Genomic DNA, 23,025 nt, shown 5'->3' with positions numbered 1-23,025 from the left:
AGCACGAGTTTTCTGCATAAGAATGTTTCCTGAATTCCGTAATAAATCTGACAAATAACAACATTTCAAGTTGAAAGCATGGCAAAATACATGAACAGTAAAGCCGAAATCTATTCTTTTCTGAATTGCGTGGACATTCAGCAATATAGGCGGGGTAGTGTCACATATATGGCTGTCAATCTTTAGTTTGAATCTTTCAAACACTGAAGAAAGCTGATTTCCCCTGTGTTGGAACTAACCTATACTAGAAAAATGGAGAGAGTTGTTTTAACGAAAACATTATTTGATTGGTAACAAATGTAATTAACAGTTTTTTAATTTTTCGAAATTTTATAGTAAAATTTTAAGTTAAGTATGTAACTGGTGCGATATATTGCGAAGTTATGTATTGTTATGAAATATATATATATATATATGTTTTACGTGTTATTTCTCATTTATATTCTTACACAAACTATTTTTCCTACTCTAAAAATTAAATGGTTATTTGCTATGTCAAATTTACTTATACGTATAAAATTTCTTTTATTAGCGTCAAAGAGAAATATTACTTATGAATATCCTAATATTGGTTTTTAAGGTATTTCTTCCGCCTTCTTAGCGTGCCTTCGTGGTGTAGTGGTCAGCATGCTCGACGCATATTTGAGAAGTCCGTGGTTCGAGTCCCGGCGAGGGCACTGCAGATTTTTCATATTTCACGCTTCAAAATAACCTAACCTATCTACAGTGGCGCCCGAACTAAAAAGGGTGGTGGATGATGATTCTCCACCACCAGCATTTAGCGATTGGATAAAGGGCGAGTATATAAGGTATTTCTCCCGCTTTCTTAGCATGTCTTCCTGGTGTAGTGGTCAAGCACACTCGGTGCGTATTCAAAAAGTCGATGGTTCGAGTTCATGCGAGAGCATTGCTCATTTTCATGTCTCCTGCTTCATTAAAAAAAGCTAATTCTCTACAAGGTTTTAACACAAATCGTGCAACTTATGATTCATTTTACAGTGAGGCGAATGTAAGATGAATTTGTTTTGCGTACAATAATTTTGAACGCAATTCTCATCGTAAGGTATTTAATACTTTTTCTTGAATAATTAGGAATAATGCCTGGAGATATTTTGAAAAAATATACACATTCATTTTTTGCAAGCATTTGAATAGGATTTTATTAAAAACAAAGAAACACTTTCTTTTACTAAAATGTGTTTGGAAACACTGTTTCATTAAAATCTTTTAATAGAATTTCCGTTATTTAGAGACGAAAAGCAAAATCTCATTATACAAGCTTAATGTAATAAAGTACTTTGTTTCAGAAAATCTGATATACGCATATTATTTCATCTAATTACATGATGCTACAGTAGAAAAATAATTTAAAGATAAATTCTATAGATTAAAAAAAAAGATAGAAAACGCTTGTTTGTAAAAATATAAACTACATCAAATATTATGCTTTTTAGCATTTAAGCAAATGAAATTTGGCTTAAAGCACTTAAACTTGATTTAGAATTAAAACGTGCTATATTTAATTAAAATTAACACAATAACGTTATCGGTTCAGCCTAGTGATTGTAAAAAAAATACATCAGAGGTATTCAATATTTTTAAACTTTGTACCAGAATACTGGTATTGGAAATTTTTCAAAAACAAGTACAAAAACAGGTTTTTCTTTGCCATATTTATTATTATCTTACATAAAATGCATAAGCTATAAAAATATAAAGAATCTTGTTATGTACAGGCGTAAAATAAAGGAACAAATGTTGTAATCAAATGTCATAAATAAGAGCAGTAAAATAATAGTAATAATAATAATGAAATCTGACTGCTTTCCTATTTTATATTACGCCCAAAGGGGCATTTACTTAACGTTTTGCGGGCTTTCTTTATTTATTAAATATCATGTTCTTTGCACTTAAGCCATAAAATTTAATTCAATAGCAATATGAGGAATTAATTTAAAAATAGCATATCTTTAGAATTTCCGAAACACTGTCTCGCGCGCTGGAGATAACTTTATTTTTCTGTACAGCGTTGCAATTGCTCGCTTTGAAATTCTTGATTTGGATAATCGCTAAAGTGTTACAAAATATTAAACAGGATAAAATAATTCCAAATTCAAATTTGGGTTTCCAGATACCCGTATTCGAGTGGAGGCTACGTTATTCAAACTTTGATGTCGCTAGGTAGCATTGCGATTTCACATTTCGATAAACATACATATTTTCATGCAGATTCTTCATTATTTAATTTCTTTAAATATAATGCAGGACTCTGATATTAGTGGCAACAAAAGTGTATCGCCGTTTATAGTGAACCAACGAGAAATGCCAAAAAAAATATGAAAGCTCTTTTGGGCAAAGTGCCACTTTGGGCTAACATTGCAAACAGAAAATAAGCATTAGAAACAAAATATGTTATATTATTAAGAAGAGTAAATATCGCATGAAATTCGTATGTAGTTCATTATGCAATATCTATTAATAGGAGAAAAACAATTATTAATTGCAAATTTTTTAAATGTGATTGTAAAAAATACACAATGCATCTATTAAAGTGAAATCCGTTTTTGTTCACAAAATTTACCTGTAGTTGAAAATTCTGGTTCTGTATCGATGCTGGTTGGTGGTAATTTTAATAATAAGCGATATACTTCCTCTTTCTCCCTCAGAGTCCTTATATTCTAACAACTTGGCTCTCATCTGACGGTTTTGGATAAATATATTTTTTGCATTACTTTTGTGTTATTGTTTGGGGCATTTTTTTTTATCGTAAATTGTAATTTCTTCTCGAGAGGCAATTATTTTCCAATAATCACATCAACATCATCTTCAAAAAATCATTTTGTATAGGTTTGTTTGCTTTTCATTGTTTGTGGATATTTGCCACGAAATTAATTAAATTTGACCTTGTAAGCCTTTTTTTCTTCCTTTCGTTTTCTTTTCTGAAGTTTTTGTAAATATCTCAAAATATTTAAAACACTATTACAAAAACCTAAAATAGAAAACGCCTTTACTATAAATATATTTATTATGTATAGATCGAAAATACGGTCGTTTTACTTTTAGCAAATACCGATTCCACGAAATTACAAAATAGCACGATATAATGCATATACCCGGTGTATCGCTATTGTCATCAATATTTCCATCCGTTTATACAGGAATGCATATCAGATGCTAAACAGTTAATTGAACACTTCAAGCATAATCTCATTTGCATATTTCCTGTCTAATTAGAATGTACTGTCAGCTATAAAAATGCAAACTTCAATTAAGAAAGGAAAATAATATCACGCAAACGTTCTTTAAAACTCTGGTAGTATATGTAATATATATGGCCTTTTGAATTTTTCAGAAGTGTAATATTGCTCTGCATTTTACTCATAGGCTTTCTTATTGATACGATTTAGTCATTTTATTGCCAAACAGCAGAAATCGTTATGGTAACGCCGATTATCAAACTGTTGGTTTCAAAAAAATAATTTTGCCGAGCTGTTTAATATTTAATAAAATATATTCAAAACATGCAAATGTTGTGCGTAAATATTTTCTTCAAATAATTAAGTGGATTTTATACCTGTATGAACTAAAGGAGCAAATTTGAGGGTTTTTCTAATTGCACGTATAGAATTTAGGAAAAAAACGTGATATGCAGGCATAATCGAACCATTTTCAGTTAAATTGTTATATTTACTTGAAGTTTAGAATACGAGAAATACCAAAACATTTTTTGAAACTAGATATTTTCAGTCCCTGCTTTTAATTAATTTATTAGTGTTAACTATTAATGATGAATAATAATTTGAATGGAAACATCAGTATTAAAAATTTCTTACATTTCTTACATCTTTCTTACATCTTCTGCCTATGATCAGATACTCTTTTTACAAAATAATGTTCCGCTGTTCTATTTAGTACAACTAAAATACCATGACAAAAGTAGCTTTCCAACAATTTAATGAAGCATGATATTTTTGCGGGTATTTTTTCTCTTTTTTTACCATCTCAAAACTTCAAAAGAGAAAATTACGTGAATAATTTAATTGCCGCAGAACGTGATTAGAGTGAGACCATCACAAATGAAAATTAGTCACATATAAAATACTGGTCACTATTATTATATTATTTCTTTAAAGGAACCTGACATCAAATTAAGAATACACAGCAATAATAACAATACAATCTATGGCGGATATTGAGTGGGTAGCTGACATTAACTGAGCTAGAGAAATCACGCTTTCTTGATAACCATGTAAAGCCCTAGGGACACCTAATATAAATGAATCTTGAGTTCTCACGAAGGATATCGAAAAAACAAGGGAAAAGAGGGGCGAACAAAAGACTCGGATTTTAAAAGATGGAGCACATCAGCATTAGATAACTCTAGCATGAGCCGAAACGTAAATAACAGAAGTAAGGTGAAATCACATATTTGAAATGTTTCTTAAGCGGAGAGTACCTGCCACATCCTGCCATTTTAACGAAGCCTGCACAAAATACGTTTCAAAAAAATGCAAGGGAAAATCAAATGGATGATATTAATATAAAAACACAAATACAAACTGAATATACTTAATACATATAAAAATAAACAAGCAAATATAGTTTTCCAATAAACTCTAGCCACTGGAAAAAAAATTAGGTATGATAGAAGAAGGGGAAAATTTGCGAATGTTTCTAACGTTTTCAGGACCTAGCGCTATGAACCTAGGAGGGAAATTAAGCCAGGAAACACGATATTATGTGCAAACATTTTAATGTAGTACTTTTCTTTTTTTGCAGCTAAGCGAAAATCATCAACAATTCTTATTTTTAAACTTTCTCAACATAAATATGCTGAGAGGAAGGAAATCAAAACTGTTAACTCGATCATTTAATTTAAGTTTCCATTGTCTAGGAAAATTATAGCAGACGGAATTCAGTTTTTATCAAATTAATAATTACTTTGCAGCAGGAGTAATCATGATTAAAAGGCTTCCTTCAATCAGATTCGTTAAAAACATCATACTTTCTATTTGATATAATAATTTTAAGCTTTCATCTGGCAACAAGACATAGCACCCAACATTTTTTTCATTTGAATAATTGCTTTGAATTTGGTGAGTAATTATTAGGAATAAGAGGAATGTAAATATAGCGGCAAGAAATTACAGATAGTGCTGTTGAATAAAAAAGTATTAAAAATCCTGCTGAAATAAAATAAGTTTACAAGAAAGAGAAAAAATATTTTACCTAATAAATATTTCTCTAAGAACAGTAAATATTCTACTTAAATAAGAGTTCAAGTAAGAATTTACAGAGTTAAAAGCCATAGGCATACAATGCCATGTCATACTATGTCACAAAAGACATGTCATATGCTGATTTTTTATTTTTCATCAATAGATGGCGCCAGTATCTTGACTTTTTTTCACAGTTATCGCCTGAACACAGGCTTCTCGTTCGTCATTTGCTCTTTTCAACTGAAGAAGAAGGTTCTAAGGTTAATCCTTTGAAATTATTTCTCAAATTTACACGTTTTACTCTAATTCCTGTTACCCTAACAGGAATTAGATCCATTTAACATTCGTCACAATATTAATAAAATGCAAGATTAAGACAATTTAGAATTAACGAAATATCTATTTTCGAATCAATAATAGTTATTCAGAGTCTTATTTTAACTCAGATTACGACAGATAATGTTCTGTTTGGATTGATCCTTCGAATAAAGCCATATGTAACAACAGTAGATAATTTTACATTCACAACAAAGAAAATCTGGAGTTTCTGTAATTTTCTACGTATTTGGTTTGTTGTTAAGTTTTTCTAAGGACAATAGAATCCTAGATTATTTTACACATTCGTATCACCTTGAGAATGTTGAATCCTTTATAAATAAGTTCGTCTTTAAATTCTTTGACAAGATAATTGTAGTATAACCTCGTAACGCACGACTTTGAATACTGTAACAGACCTGTTCTAAAAATGGAAATGATAAACATTGTTTCAGACAAGGTAATCGGAGCTGACTTATATGCATCTGCATTTAAGGAGTAAACTTTAGAAATCGGCTAGAAATTACGGCAACGAAATTATTCAAGCTTGGAACTTCAAAGGAGGCAAAATCATGGCAGTCGATGGTTTACTGGAGGAAAAAAAATAGTTAGAATTACTGATACCCATTTGGCCGAAATTACAATTTACTATTTAAACTTACAGAGATATCAGTACTTTCAGGAATATTTTTCAAAATCTTGATAGGTTGAGCAATTTTCTTAGATAACTTAAAATCAATAGAATTGTGCATTATTTTCGTCGGAAATACATTTTTTACTTTTGCAAGGAGTGATTGACCATATTATGCTTCGAATTTTGAGGGAAATGATGATTTACAAGAAACATTTGCATCAAATGCTACAAAGTTGGTAAATAAAATTTATTCATTATGTTTCCAAGAAGTTTTTCAGAGAATTAATTAAGAACCATCTAGAGCATTAGATGTCTTAAAATTCTCCCTCTCTCTTTTAAAACTGTTGACTTCGTCGTCAGTCGCAGAGATTTGTTTATTTGGAAGTAATCGATGTATATCTATATCCACATTTTTAAGGGGACTCATACACCTTAAAACCCGTAAGATCTTCGAATATGTGACTGTTGCAAGAATTAGGATAACTTATTTAGTTTAAAAGCAATTACTTCCAACTTTTTACAGCTGACTACATAATATAGCTGCTTTCTGAAATAGTAATCAGAAAGTTTGTGTTGTCACAAATATTTTTATAACTTAATCCGTTTTGTGACAAAATGTTTCGTCATGTTTCACCTTGCGCGCACAGTTTAAAACATTATGTTGCATAATTTAATACCATATTTAATATATAGCTTTTATAACATTTGGAAACTACTGTGAACCTAAAAATCTAAAAATTTCATGTTAAATTTTTTTTTTTTATTATTTTGAGTTGAGTTTATAAAATGTATTTTATTAAAAAATCTGTAATGTTTTCGTCCATAAAATTTTTCAATATTAAAATATTCATCAGATTTTTGGTTCAGTTAGAAAACAGTGCCCATATAAAGAATTTCATCCAATTTCAAGTATGTACCATTAGCCATTTTTAAAATATCACTCGCGCAAGGTGGAAACATGGCGAAATATTTTATAATAAAGAGGAGTGAATTACAGAAATATTTGTGGCAACACAAACTTTCTGGTTACTAGCTTCCAAAGCAGCTATATTATGTAGTCAGGTATAAAAGATTGGAAGTAATTACTTTTAAAATAAATAAAATATCTCGATTCTTACAACAGTCGCATATTCGAAGATCATAAAAGGTTTAAGGTGTATGAGCCCCCTTAAGTAACGAATAAATTAAACTGATGAAATATACAAGGCTGTAAGATATTCCATCAGTTATCATGCTCCATTAAGCAATGCTATCTATTTTTAGAAAACAATATACAGAATTATGCGCATATATTATACACTGAGCTTTAATTTTAACGTTTTCTTCTAATGTTTTAATATTTTTCTTACAATTAAATATTTTTTCAATCTTGGTGACAGAGTTTAATTAATGGAAGCAAAGGAAAAAAATAGATTATGAGAATCGAAGGGACATGTTTCTATAGTTTATAGATCTGAATATAAGAGTGATTAGTCTGAGACTTGACATAGTCTGTCTCATTTGTTGCTAATTTTGTTATGATGCTATTTATTTTTGCTATCAGGTGGGGAGACTTCATCAGTAATCTTTTGAAAGCGAGTTCGTTGTTGGCTAAATTTATTAAATGAAATTAAAATATTTAACGACATTTAAATAATAATGATTTGGCGCCTCTCGTTCCCCTAAATCAACAGGTTTCTGCAGAGGAAACAGGTCTCGCATGAAAATATTTCGAAAAAGGACAGTGACTGGATATATATATTGTTAAAGATAATAATTGATTTACTGGTTACAACCTTGGACAAACTCAATTAGTTCAGTTTGTTCCTCTTACGCTACTATAATGTGTTTGTTTCGTTCAGTGCACCAAATATTACGATCTCGTTGCCTGAGATGTGCATAATGGGCTACTGAAGATAACGGAATAAGTTATGTAGCGAGTAACAGCACAGCTTAATCGGAAAAGAAGGCTCGTAAGTGTAAACAAAACCTGGTGATTTATTATGACAGTCTTTTTGGTGTTCCCCTTACTTTTTCTTGTGATCCTTGTATCTGCAGTTCTACTTGAATGTCAAAACTGTTCATTTGGAAGTAAAATTTAAAACATTTTCCGTGTAAACGAGAACATGAATCCTCATTTATTTTCTCGACACACAACTGCTATACTTTTAGTTCATGGTTTGCGGATAGTTTGAAAATTTGCTTCAGAATTCAACATAGATATACAGATGCTTCACGAATTTCACTTTCGGGAATTTCACTTTTATCTAAATTCATTTAGAAAGGCACTTCACACATGCCCATTAATCTACGTTTCTATGTATAAAGATTGAAAATTTTAGGGTTTCATTTCATTTTCCTGTTGGTGCTATTTATAATAAGTTAAGATATAATGCAATACTCCATGACTACTTTCATTTCATTTCTTGCTAATGAAACTAGAAGAGTAAGTCAATATTTAATTCACGTAACCTAAATTTACTCTTTACAATATAGCATTGGATATTGAGAGAATAATTTGTGCTTTCAAAGAAAGGATTTTTTAGTGCAATTAAAGCTGATTTAGTTTTGTTAATGTCATCTCTGGCAGCATTTTGAGGTGAGGTTATTAATTTATATATATCTAACTCTCTCACGTTATTTCTATTGTTATTGCTCGAAAGAGAGAAAATGATACAGATATCTTACGGTAAACTTACTAAAATACTAAGACTTTATAAAAAGTACTATATCTAGTGAGAAAGTAATAACAGTGTTCACCCAGGTTTTAATACTGACAGTTTAAAATGCGACCAAGTCATGTTTGCTGAAAGGTTGATTATAGGCGTTTGCGTGCTTTTCTCTTCCTGTGTAATTCAAGCGCGAGGCGATTTCTCTCCTTTATTTTCTCCTGTAAGACATGTTTGATAAACCTACACATTTTTACAGTCATCTACCGAACGAAGAAAATCTCTTCCGATCAGTAAGATATGCAAATACACTGACAATCATAAATTAAGGAAAAATCACAAAAATAGCGATAACTCCCTCAAAAATAAGTCAAACCGTGTAAAATTTGAATATGTTGTCAAGTACGAGTAGCTGAGTAAAACTCCAACATGCAAATTAGTGGCGCTGCACTCGGAATACGTCATCAGCGAGGAGCATAAAAGTCCATGTTTGAGAGCAAGCTCACATATTTCACTGTGATAGTGACATCAGAAATCTGAGATAACCAATTCGTAACAATGATCTCCAGTTATCATTTGCCAGCAGAACTACGATAGAAAGCCATTGGGAGTCTAGAGGCAACACAAAATCAAACAGAAGTGACCAGATGGCTAAATGTGAGTCCTTCTGTGGTTCATAGACTTTGGAGGCGATTTCAAATCACAGATTCGGCACCTAAGACGTTCAGCCAAGGACGGCCAACTGCTACGACGAGCGCCGATGACCGATATTTGACATTATGTGCATTCAGGAATAGAACCGCTACTCCAACTCTTCTTAGATCCTCCCTTACTGCAGCCACCGGAAGGTTGGTGTCAACGTCAACTTTGCGTAGAAGGCTTCACAAAGGTGGTCTGTATGCGAGGCGAACAATCATTTGCGTGCCGCTGAAGTCACGCCATAGGAGGGACCATTTGCACTGGGCACGACAACATGTCCACTAGACGCCTGAGCAATGGAGGGCTGTTCTCTTTACCGATGAGTCCAAGTTTAGTCTAGAACGCGATAGTAGGCGTTATTTGATATGGAGAGAACCTGGAACCCGTTATCATCCGTCAAACATCCGCGAAAGAGATGCATACGAAAGAGGCAGTGTCTGTGTTTGCGGTGGCATCTCTGTGGTGTGGACGCACACACCTCTATTTTTTCCAAAGGGAACCGTGAATGCTCATGTTTATAGAGATGACATCCTTGATGCTTATGTTCGCCCATATACCGGGGCGATAGGTGGTGCTTTCCTGTTACAGGACGACAATGCAAGACCACACAGGGCTCGCATCGTATATGATTATCTTCAACAGGAAACAATTATGGGCATGGAATGGCCAGCTCGATCCCCGGACTTGAATCCTATCGAGCACGTTTGGGATGCTTTAGGGAGACGTCTAGCTGCTCTCAATCCGCCCCCTTAGACCCTTGCCGCGCTTGCAACTGCTTTGCAAGAGCAATGACTCTCGCTTCCTATGGAACTGATAGACCGCATAATTGAAAGCATCACACATCGCTAAAATGTGCTGTATTGTTTCTAGAAGCGATTATATTCCATATTGAAGGTAGTTTTACTATAGCAAACTGACATCTTCGATTTGTTCATTTTATACATGTGCTAATTTCTATACTTCCATAATTGTTTGGTAATTTCTTTTTATATTATTTGATACCTTACTATGTGTTGTATATTGTGGGTAAGTTTTATAAAATTCTACATGTAACTTTTTCAATAATCGTGATTTTACCTTAATTTATGATAACAAGTGTATTACAACCGACAGGTTAAGTTTCACATTGGATAATTTTTAAAAGTTTGCTAATTACTAACGCATAAAATGAAACTCCAGACCAATTTCTGATAGCATTATGAAACAAAAGAAAAATAAAGAAATATAAATAGTGAAAAATAATTTTGTTACATATTTTTTATCATCAGAAAAGCAAATTTTTTTATCTTCATTCAACGCATTAAAAATGAACGAACTTCATTCCTGTCATTCAAAATGATAGTAAAATTTAAAAAATAAATTATTAAAATGTTCGAACAGAGCAACTATTAAAGAAAATTGACTAATCTAATGTGATCACCACATGACTTTCTCGTACCGCCTATTAAATTAGACACTTTTTTAGCTGCAGTTCATTAAAATATATTTCCTCGAATTATTTTAACTGAATAAACCGATCTCTCAAGTCGAATTGAAAATGACATCAAAAACTGTAAATTTTGAAATTAAGTATCATTGTCATTTTTTTTCGCATGGGTGTCTAACTTCTTCAGTTTTAGTTTTCATAATGAGCATGAAACTTTCCCAAACATAAGCATAGGAACCGGGAGACTGCAATAAAATTTATTTGCCGAAATTAATTTTTTAGATTAATTTACATTGCTAAAACATGTATATTTTCGACATATAAAATACTTTTGTAAATGGAAGTATACGACGAGGACTAACGATTGCGAAAACAGCGATGGTGAGGAATTTTAAGCTGAGCGAGGGGAGTGGGTGTATATATATATATATATATATACATCCACTCCACTGTATGTAATAATTTATTTACTAAAGAAATATTGATTATATTATCTCCTAAGATTAATTTTAGTATACATATTTGGTTCTGCCGATTGCAATAAAATAGTGAAAAGCACGACTAAATGTTATAGCAGTGCCATATATATAAAATTAAAAACTTTTAACATTCTATGGTTAATCTTTTTCGAGCTATGCAAGAACGTACGTGCATACAGGTATGTATCTTGCATAGCTCGAAACGTACCTATTTATGGACGTATAGACGCCACTAAAAAGTTCCTTTTGAATGCATTTTAAAGTCATTTTACAATACGTTTGGTTTTACAATACGTTCAGTGTTTTATTCTGTCCGCACACACCGATTTCATGCATAGAAATCGTTCAAATGGATTCGGGAATGGTAAAAATGGATATTTCTGTTGAAATTATGATACCCAAAATTCTTCGCTTTGGAATAATTCCTTTATTTCGTGCAAGGAAGTAAAAAAAAATTGGCACAATAAAATTTAAAAAAAATAATATTACAATATTCCCCACTTTCATTCATCGCTTTGTTCTCATTACCAAAAAAAATATTTGAACATAAATAGGCATAGATCAATACCATAAACAAATTTTCGAAAAATAATTCTCAGCGCAATACTTTGGTATGTTCATATAGTACGGTAAGTGTTTAAAATGATCAGAGTGATTATGTGAATGTTAATACAATATGAAAAGCATGTTACAAATATTAGTTCTCTTCAGAATTAAAGTCATTTCCTTTGCTGAAACGTAAAATATAAATTTAGAAGTTTAGTGAGAAATTTTAAGTGTGTAGTTTCTAATGCTTTAATTTATCCACTTGAAACATATAACACTACTAGAAATACATATTACTTGAATATTACTCTAAATTTCAATTATACTATAATGCATTTAGTATAACAGTTTTATTGTTTTATTAATATGTTCAAAGACGTACCTGAATAGACTCTTTTCGAGTAACACAATCTGTTTCTTATATTTTTTCACATGTAAAGCAGCTGAAATACATGCTTTAGTGAGTAAAGGATGGAAATAAAATTGATGTAAAATATCGCTTCTTCGTTTTATATATTATATTTAAAAAATATTCTCTGAACATAAATTTTATTCATATATATAATATATATAATAAACAAAATTTTATAAAATATTAATAAACAAAGTTATAATTTTTTGTAGGAATTTAAAATGAAATACATTTCGATTTTATCGAAAACGTTTTATTTGTTTACAAATAAATGCGCTAGCAAATGAAACGAAAATTTTTGTTTGTAATTTCGTAATATTAATTTTAAAGAATAATGCTTTCTTCCGGCATTCATTTGGTAATACCCAACTGCACTGGCTTTTCTAGCGAATCTTCTCGTTTGCAACTTCATAACTTTTGAGAGAATGGCGAAACATCCAACTTATTAGAATATTTCGGAAACCCAGCATGCGCACAGAGCGTCTCCTCGTTACCACCCCTCATCCCCTAACAATCGACGAGCGAAAATTCGAAGCCGATTCTGCTCTGTGGCGTTCATGTGTGCCACTTGTGCTTGAACGGCTGTTCGGAACGGTCGATGGCAAGCCTGCTCCGCTACTCTCGGCGATAGCGCAAGACATGTGCTTCAGTTATCGCTTTGGCTGGGCCGCTACAATGTATTGGCTGAATCTACATTGACGTGCCATTGGTCAAATTCTGCCTGTCAAGGATATCCATCAGAGGACTCTCTGTGTATTGAAACGGCATCTGGTTGTTTGACACTTGTGATCATACTATCGCGATAGCGGTCAAAACTGAATTTATGACCACGTCAGTATCATTTGTGTGTGATGTCAACAGCTTCTACGTTTCTGGATGACATACTGACTAATAATTTGCATAGTTAGTGGATAACACTTGTGTGAATTGTTAATTAATCATATACCACTAAGGGACGTTACGATTAATAACGCCGGTTTTAGGCATGCCACTAGCAATAGCGTTGCAAAGATTGTTTTGCTTGCTCGATCATTACGTATATCATTCCGTTTGAATTATCAAAACGTAAGGCTACAAATTATTACCTAACACTTTCTTGCATACCAGCACTATAAATCAGAGTAAGCAGTTAAATAAATATATCCCTCCATATAGTTTTATTCGTTAAAATTTAATCACTGAAATCGCACTTTTATAGTTGTATTCTCCCTAGTAAAGTAGTTACATCTACTGATTAAACTTCTCCCTCCGAACTAATGTGGCTTATTAATATAAAAGAAAGTCGGAACAAATTACAAAACTTTTAAGCTGCTCCAAATTTGGAAGCGATAAAGTTCATAAGTAACAAAAAGTTTCAAATTATCAGCTATTAAGCTTTTTTCTAAAGGAGGACTTTCGGAGAAAGATAAAAGAACTTCAGCTTAATGGAAAGTCTCAAAGGAATGTATCGATTATCGTACCCACAAAGCATTTCTCCTTTTAGGGTTTGAAAAATATTAATGGAAACGTGTAACTAAAATTCGAGTCTGAATGTTTCAATTTATTACGTTTTATTGATGCCGTATTGCATTTCTATTTGGGAATATATTTTATCCCATACATATTTATTTATATTACATTTTCTACCATATTATTCATAGAGAAATTCCGCTTTAAATTTAACCTTTAAACTGCAGAGACTATATTTCCCATTCCAAAATCTGCTGATTTAATGAAGCAAATTTCATTTTCGGAATGCTATGTTATAAGCTGGAACAAGCACAAAGTTTTAGCATAGTTAGGATGCGGTTTATAGCATTTTAGACCAGTTTGCGCTGAAACGTATATTTACATTTGTCTTGAATACAAGTGATTAATATGTAATCAAATTATGTGAAAAACACTTCTAATTTGCATTACGAAAGATATATCTTGCGAAACATTATTCCATCAATTCCCTCGCACAGGTACTGGAACATTTTTTTCCAAAGAACAAGTTATACAGTGTTTCAAAAGTAATATCACTACTGTGAAGTTTTACAGAGAGAAAGAAATTTCCAATAAACAGCGATACTGCAAAGATTCTAAGCTTCAACTACGTTATAAAAGGAATTAATATTTGAAGTGATTTAACTTAACTTTGCATAAAACAAAACCAAGAACTGCGCAGATTAGTCTTTATATTTTATGTGTCTATTTCCGTGGCTGTTTCTCATGAAGAGCTAGAAAAGTATACATATTAAAAAAAACTCCTTTTTATTTCTTTGCGTAATATAATTCTTATTTCAAATATTTTGGATATTTTGCGATATTTCCCCTCTCGTTTTCTAACTTAAAAGAAATAAATGAAAATTAAATATAGTTTACGTATACAGAAAAGCAATAAACGAGAAGAGTTTTATGGATGATGAGATGCAAGCACACAATTTTCTAAAGTGCTTTGGAAATACTTTTCTCTTATTCCAAATGCTTTTCTAATCTAGCGAGATTAAAAGCGTTCGGATTCCTTTACTCACGAAGATCTTGAACAAAATAATATATATTTTTTTTCCAAGAATGAAGAAAGCGTCTTCAGTATACATCAGGTAGGTGTAACTCCGCCTCTGTAAAGCAGATGGAAAGGAAGAGAAGATAAAAACACTCCTTAACTGATTCGGATCTAAATTGGGAGCAGCATAAGGTGCATACGATATATAAAAGCGAAAGTGAGAACGAATATTGAGTTTTTCTTTAAAGAAAGTCCTGTTGACCACATTTTTCCAGGGTTTTACTTACGCCATACGTACCAAAACGTGAGTAGCCTACAAAATGATGTTTTTTCTATCTACGAATCATGATCTTCGTTGATTTCTAGTGTGTTCTGTTGGTGACAGGAATTCCAAATACTAGCTTTTTTTAAGCTGCAAGAAGTACTAGCTCAATATCTACTTAAATAACTGACATTGTGACGTAGGAAACTTTGTTTGCAATTCCTCGCAAAAATACGTTTTGAACCATGAGGTCCACTGAGACAGTGCTAATCCTCCTTTGTGTCTTTCTTAGAATCGGTAAGTAGATTTTCTTCTTTTGGAAAAGTTTTAATGTCTTATGTTAAACGACATGTAATTTATTTTTGGTAAAATCAAAATTATACTCTAAATATTAATGTTAAATTGTAAAATATGCATTTTGCCACGTTAATGAAACGGTGGAAATTTAACTCAATTTAACCTTTCAATTAATACGTGTATCAATCATTAATGACATTTTGCAAAACCAGTACAAAAGACGTCACCTAATGTGATCACAGTTAATATTATCATTCAGATATTGTTATTGAACCGCTGAAGTACCGACATTTTATATACGAAATGAAGCGAAATAATTCGCTTACTGTCACCAATATTTCTGTTAATATGATCAAAATATCATAAAATAACGTTTTTAAACTAAATCGCCAAGTCACCAAACAGCTTGGTTTCAATTTCTAAGTAAAAAATGCCACTTTAGTTTAGAGTAGATTTTGAGGGCGGCCAGAGACAGGTCCTTCTTCTTCAGGAGCTAAAAAAAATTCTGCATTTTGTTTTTCCCTTTTTTTTGGCCTCTTTGGAAAATCATCTATGAAAATATCAGCTAAGGTTCCCCTTTTTCCCTAATTTTAATTTTGAATTAGCAAGATGAACCGAGGAAAAAACAGAGTTCAGTATTGGTGAAAGAATTTCAGAAGAGAAGATTTCATAAATGAACTTTCCGCATTAAAAACATTGTCAACAGTCCATAAACAAATTTTTATCTCATCCTAATTAAAAAGCTGTAAAACTACCAATTTATATTTTTCTAGTTTTTATATTGAATTAGTTAAATTTCATTGCCGTTTTGAAAGGCATTTTTCTTCTCTTCTTTTGATGTAATCAACTGGTTACTGTTAAACAAATAACCGTGGACAAATGTGACTGCATTAAGCGACGCTTACTGTAGTATCCTAAGTCTGTAATTATCTATAATAATATGATAATTATCTATAACTGCTTATAAAATTAGTGACATTTGAGATACATCATTAAGTCTATAAGCAGTATATTACGTGGGAAATAGGAGTTAATTTTCCGTAGAAGGTCCTTTATGGAAATGTATATCTTAAGGCAGATAAATCCTGAAAGCTAGCTCTCTCGTAATGATTAATCTAATTTAGATTTACATAGAATTTATTCAGAAAAACTACTGAAATCACGTTTAAGAAATATTAGTTATTAAAATATAGTTTTTAATAATTAAGGGAAAGAATCCGATTGTACACAGACTTTGTATGTCTGAATAGAATATATAAGAACAAAATTATTGAGTAAAATTATTCTTTCTAATTATACGTAAATATTCAAAAATGGCGATTTCAAAATTTAAGCATTATGAAATTATTACGCATTTTTAAAGCATTAAGCTAAAACGAAATCAAGTTGAATGTAAATTTTTAATACAATCCAATGTTAAGAAAAACATTTTAATTTGGGAATGATATTACAATAACTAAACCTAAAGTCGTATAAATCGATAACGATAACTGAGTACTACTTCGAGCTGAAATTCAAATATTGTAAATATTGTAATGGAAATAAAATGGAAAATATACGTATTAATCGACGATGTGAATTTTTTATCTAAAGAAATTTGCAATAATTTTAAAAGTATTCAACTTGTTGCTACGGAATTTCAGTTTTAATGCAAATAAGATATGTCAGTGTAATAATATAACATTAGTTAAAGATGTTCCTGTTAATTAAGTCTTTTGAAAGACAGTTAGGTGTGCTAAAATTATGTCTTTTATACCTGTGTCTGAATATGTATCTCTAAGAAGATTATTAAAGAAAAGGACTAAAATTTTTCTTTTCGTTTAATTTTATATGAATATATACAAATCAGAGTTTGTCTTTCCGCATAATAAAATCTGAAAGTGTAAATGATAAACAAGCATCTGAAGTAAATGTGGAGTATTTCCGAAACTCATACAGTAGTAAACTATTTGGTGCAGTAAATCTCGAAATATGAAATTTTCCTCATTTGGATTCTCAATTGGTTGCTTATCATTGAGTCATTAAGTTTTATGGAGCACTAAATTTCTAAATAACTAATTATAACTAATTTTATTCGGGAACTTTGAACCCAAGTTTTCTTCGCTATCTGGATGTGTCCACTACGCCATAAACACATAATAAACACGTCCTTAGTTCCTTGCACTATTTTATGTGTACTCATTTATTTTATTCATTATGCCAGTCACAGCTTATTTACTTACGTTTCTAATTCTATAAACAGTCTTACGTCACTAATTCTAAAAACAGTCTTACGTCACTAATTATATAAACAGTCTATTATGTGGATAATAGGAGTTAACTTCTCGTAGAAAGTCTTTTTTCCAGTAGAAAGTCCTTTATGGAAATAATTCTTTTAATAAATCGAGCCTACCAGCGGCCGAGCGGTAAAGTAGCTGAACACTGGTAGTTCGGTCCGAGGTTCGAATCCCACGAACGGGCTGGCTGCATGGGTGTTTTCGTGGTTTTCCCCATGTGTAACGTGTATACGAGCCAGTTTTCCTTAGAAAGTCCTCCACGAAGGCATCCCTCCCCTTAGGCAGATAGCCCTGGTGTGCTTTGCCATAATTAAATACACCACCACCACAAAACACCACTTTTAATAAATCTTCAGAGCATGTTTTGCCATAATGAATAATCCATCTTAATCTAATTTAACTTTCGAAATCTAATTTATAAAAGATAGTTTAAAACTCAGAATACTTTCTGGAACTTCTAGATTGAATACTTCATTTAAAGTCAGCAGTTAAGCAATGAATTTTATTTAATTTAGAAACTATTTGATGCTTTGATCGTACATTTCAAAATACAAGACGTGTATGCTGTTATTGGAAAGTTACATTGAAGTAATTCAAAAGTGTACTTTTGCATTCTTTTACAATTATATATTTGATGGAAGCACTAATCATTCTTCCCATAGTTAAATTTGGTGGAAATTTCAATTAATATTCCTCAATTAAGGGCTTAAAGCATATTATATAGACGCAAAAAGGAATTCTGATGTAATTAGAAATTACCATGTTCTGTAAACGCCTGCTCAAAAATTTTAATTTACAACGGTTTTAATGGCAACAGTTTTCCAACGAAAATATTATCAATAAAAATTAATTATACTTTAGAATGTTTGCATTGTTGTTTTATCCAGTTAGTGAAATAAATTAGCCTATTAAAAGTGTTTCTATAAGTAGATGTTCCTATTATTTCATGGAACAGATGTGTATACGAACGTGATGTAAGCCTAATACTTATTGAAATCCTAATTAAAATTAGCATACAAATGGCAAGCAAATGCCTGAGTGCAATGTGCACGTAGTTTATCTTTTTGTTTAAGCAAAGTAAATAAGATAAGCAAAATCTGCGTAGTATTACACAGATCAAAATTGACTAACTTTATGTCATAATTATGACTTAACTTTAAGAGCTGCATTTAATACTAATTCAGTTTTAACATTTTGTATGTATTTTTGCAAATAACGTAAGTTTGGAATAAATAAGCTTAAAATACGTTTTCATGGTCAACTATCTTTCAAATGCAATTGGATATTTTTACTTTATGAAAGTAAAGCCAAATTTACTTAAATATGTGATATGTAAAATCATAAGGTATAAATATTATCTGAAGTGAAGACTCTTTTTATGTTAAATTCTAATTCAAAAATTAAGCTTTTAAACTTAAAATTATTATCCTCTGTCTGGAGTTAGAAAACGACACAATAATGTTTTTAGAACATCTCTAAAACAATAAATAAAACCTTAAAAATATAAAATCTCTAATAAGTATAACATATACTTTTTGACAGCATCTTAAATTGTAGCAAAACAAAAACAGCATGTAAATTACTGTAAACTAAGCTGAACTCTGAAAGCTGCTTTCTCACAATTTATGTATTATTGTTGGCTTTTAATTTGGAACCAAAAATTTAATATTAGTTAGAGTGAATTTGTGAGCCTAGACGGTATAATAGTTAAGGGAGCCGACTCCGACATCAAAGGGTCCAGATTCGAATCCCGGAGAAGGCATGGTTGTAACTTTCCGTCCCTTCATAGGAGACAAAGATGGCTCACCTATTAGGTGCCTCCATAATGGAGTGACCACCACTTCTGACCTTAGTAGTGGCCAAGACGAAGTCGGCTGAGTGTCCACCATTGGGGAAAAAAGTGAATTTGTTGAAATTTCTCATGCAATATTTTTTTTTCTTTGAAGCAGAGCAGATTTCAAAATAAAAATCTGATGTATACGCCACGTAACTTCCTTGTACGGAATAATTAATTATAAGCATTTTTCCTGCATTTAATTTAAACTTATTGATTTGAATTAAATCTACTTCCACTATAGCGCATACACCACAATAGAAGAAATGCACTCTAAAAGTCACTGTAGTTCGTTACTGTAGCAATACTCTGGTGCTAGATTCCATTAACAGCGATACACCTCATTCATTTCATAACTCAAAATGCATAAAAATTATATCATCTGAAGAATTATCTAATCGTTGCCACGTATTGTATTCAAATACTATAATAAATCTAACATGATGTATAAAAGAAATTAAACAAATAAAAAAGAAACAGTTTTTCACAGACAATTCAGCGACGCTAAGGTACATGCGTTAAACGTAAACATTATCCTCTGTCCGAGACAGACTGGAGACAATATATGCTACTAACACGAAAGACGTATTCCTCGAATTTCATTAGAGATACATTTCTTATTCAATTAAATCAATTGTAGAGACATTAGAATTTTTGGAAGCAGGCAAGATGAAAAATATGCAACCGCCTTCGCCGGGAATCGAACCACGGACCTCTGGAATACCGGCCCAGCGTGCTACCGTTACACGGCACGCTAGGGAAGTGGGAGAAATACATTATAGTTGGAGTTCTTTCCAACAGACCTTATATACTCTCCTTTTTAAAGGGCGACTAGTGTTTTAGGGGACCTAGTCGTTAAATCCTGGATGCGGAGAATCATCATCCACAACCCTTTTAGTTCGGGAGCCACTTGTAAAGTCATTAGGTTAATTGGAAGCAGAAAAGATGAAAAATATGCAACCGCCTTCGCCGGGAATAGAACGACGGACCTCCGGAATACCGGCCCAGTGTGCTACCGTTAGACCACGATGGCACGCTAGGGAAGGGGACCTTATAAGGTGCAGAAAGATTTAACTCACATTTCTATTAAGTTTCAAATGTAAACAAGTATGGCTGCTATGGTAAAAAATAGGCTTATCCGTACTTAAACAACTTTTAAATTGTTGATAATTCTACAACTATCGCATGCATATCAACTGAAGGCATAAAAACCTTAACAGGAAGATAAAGACCACATAATTCAATCATTTTTAAAGCCAAAAATTATGCAATTTATTAACATATAAGAATAAAAAGAACTGAGCACGCGGATCCGAGTAAGTGGGTGTGTAAATATATATATATGTACGTTTTGTGCTACCAATTGCAACAAAAAATGAAGATGCACAACTACATGTTATAGCAGTCCTATATGCAAAATTTCGACTTCTGAAGCTACTGATTTTTGAGTTATGCGAGGTACATACATAGGTACGTGCAGACGCCATGAAAAATTATTTTCCGAATCCATTTTAAGTCAGTTTTGTAATTCGTTTGGGAAAAAAGAGTCCTTTATTCTGTCCTAACGTATAGATGTCACGCAAAACAATGTTAAATTGCATTCATTAGCCATCAAAATGAATACCTTCGTTAATATATGATACCCGGAATACTTGCTTTACTTCGTACAAGGAAGTAAAACATTATTTAGGAGCAGCAAAGCTTCGATATGGAATATAAAACAAAATTGTTCAAAATATTAAAATCACACTGCACGCTCGACAACTAGAAGCAGGATTTAGTTAGTAATGTGCAATACTTACTGATTACAAGACTTTAAAACGTAATCTGATTGGCTGCGAGGCAAGTTTTGACTCTTTCTCAAAATCTATGAGGAAAAATATCTCATTATTTGAATAAGATAATATTTGCTCTCGTAAATGCATTTAGTTTGCTTGATTCGCATGATCATTATTCAATTCTGGAAAGAACGTAAGAATTTTTCAAAAAGTGAAATTTAATTTTTGCTCTAAAACACCTTACCAGTGGTCGAGTGATTAAGACCCTGAATACTGATATTTAGATCTGATTTCGGATGCATCCTAGACGAAACTGTTGGTTGCATATTTGGCGTTCGTGGAGTAAATGCTGGCCAGGTTTCCTTAGGAAGTCCTCCATGAAAGCATTCTTCCTGAAGGCAGATAGCCTTCATATTCAAATTTGCTATATTCAAATAAACCTTTTGCCATATTCAAATAACTTAACTTGACCTAAATGTAAAATATGGCAGAGGAGAAATATAAAAATAAAGATTTAAAATATCGAATAATCGCATTTGCTAGTGTTAACAAAGTATTATCGAATAAACTCATTACCTGAAAGATTGTAGAGTAATAACGGTAGGCTAAAAACAGAGCGCCAGTAAAAATAATAATAAAACCGATAAAGCAAAATGAAGAAAATGATGCAAAGGGAAAAGACTGTTAACACGTGGAGAGTTATGTTTTGCTCCATCTCCACTGTTTGAAATATTCTTTTTCTGGACAGTTTCGGGATTCGGATGATACCCGAATCGTCAGTGAAAGCCGCCCGGATGTCCAGACCCTGTTCTCACCTGTCACCTGATGTCGTTCACTAATATTTCTAACTGCTAAACTCGTACAGAATATATTTCTTTTTTTTTCGGGGGGGGGTCGAATTCAATTCAATTACGTTGAAGCATCTCGATTATCCCATACACATTATAGTATTAACAGGAGATCCCTTTCGCAGAATCAAACATATACTTTTATCAATCAGAACTTCAATAACATTGCAGCATTTGTGATAACACTGACGAAGTGTTATCACAAATGCTGCAATGTTATTGATGATGGAGCATATAAATTATGGCTTTCACTTTGCTTCTGAGAAAAATCTAAAGAGATAAATCAATTTGGCTGCTATTTGATCAAAAAATATTGTCGTCTGCCACATGACTTATCAATCTATGTGGATAATGTTCTTTCAGAAGCTTTCATACTTTTAGATGAAAAGTATGAGTATACTTCAAGATATGTATGATGATCTGGCTTAGATTCTGTTTCATAATCAGACTTCAAACTTATTACTTTTAGTCATTTTACAAATACACATTTTCCAACATACCGTAATGAAAACCTGAATGAAGATGAAGCTGTATAATTGATTACAGTCAAAGTCACCAGGACGAATAATTAAATTTTAAGACTTAAATTGCAATAAAACTATTCTAGTCTACTTAATCGGCATGAATAAAGATCGCTTTTAATTGTCTTAATATTTTTGCTTACAATCACTGTTACTAATGACAGTTATTTACGGTTACTTGCATGTAGAAAAATGTATGCTATTTTTAAAACATCAGGCAATTCTATCCCCTTTTTAAGTCAGCAAATATTTTAGGCATTAATAGGAAATTTAGTAAAAATTGCAAAATAAAAATGCTTAAAAAAATCTAAGATTTATTTGTCAATCCATTATATAGTGTACATTTGGCTCTAAGTATTGGGAT

The 23,025-nt window shown here is 31.9% G+C and overlaps 1 protein-coding gene across 1 annotated transcript in view; it reads left to right on the top strand.

The window, feature by feature from the left end:
• The first annotated feature begins 12,958 nt into the window (after positions 1–12,958).
• LOC118182361 (cell adhesion molecule Dscam1-like) overlaps positions 12,959–23,025 on the top strand; it is a 993,488-nt gene continuing 983,421 nt past the window's right edge. The window contains exon 1 of the mRNA XM_085806697.1: positions 12,959–15,404. Coding sequence (XP_085662823.1) covers positions 15,353–15,404 — 52 coding nt within the window. The 5' untranslated portion in view covers positions 12,959–15,352. The remainder of the gene's footprint in view (positions 15,405–23,025) is intronic.

The sequence above is a fragment of the Stegodyphus dumicola genome, chromosome 12, assembly GCF_044657685.1.
Source record: "Stegodyphus dumicola isolate Sdum_Otavi_A_Nest chromosome 12, ASM4465768v1".
Taxonomy (NCBI): domain Eukaryota; kingdom Metazoa; phylum Arthropoda; class Arachnida; order Araneae; family Eresidae; genus Stegodyphus; species Stegodyphus dumicola.
The sequence above is the reverse complement of the archived record's forward strand: the minus strand, read 5'-3'. Positions and strand labels throughout refer to the sequence as shown.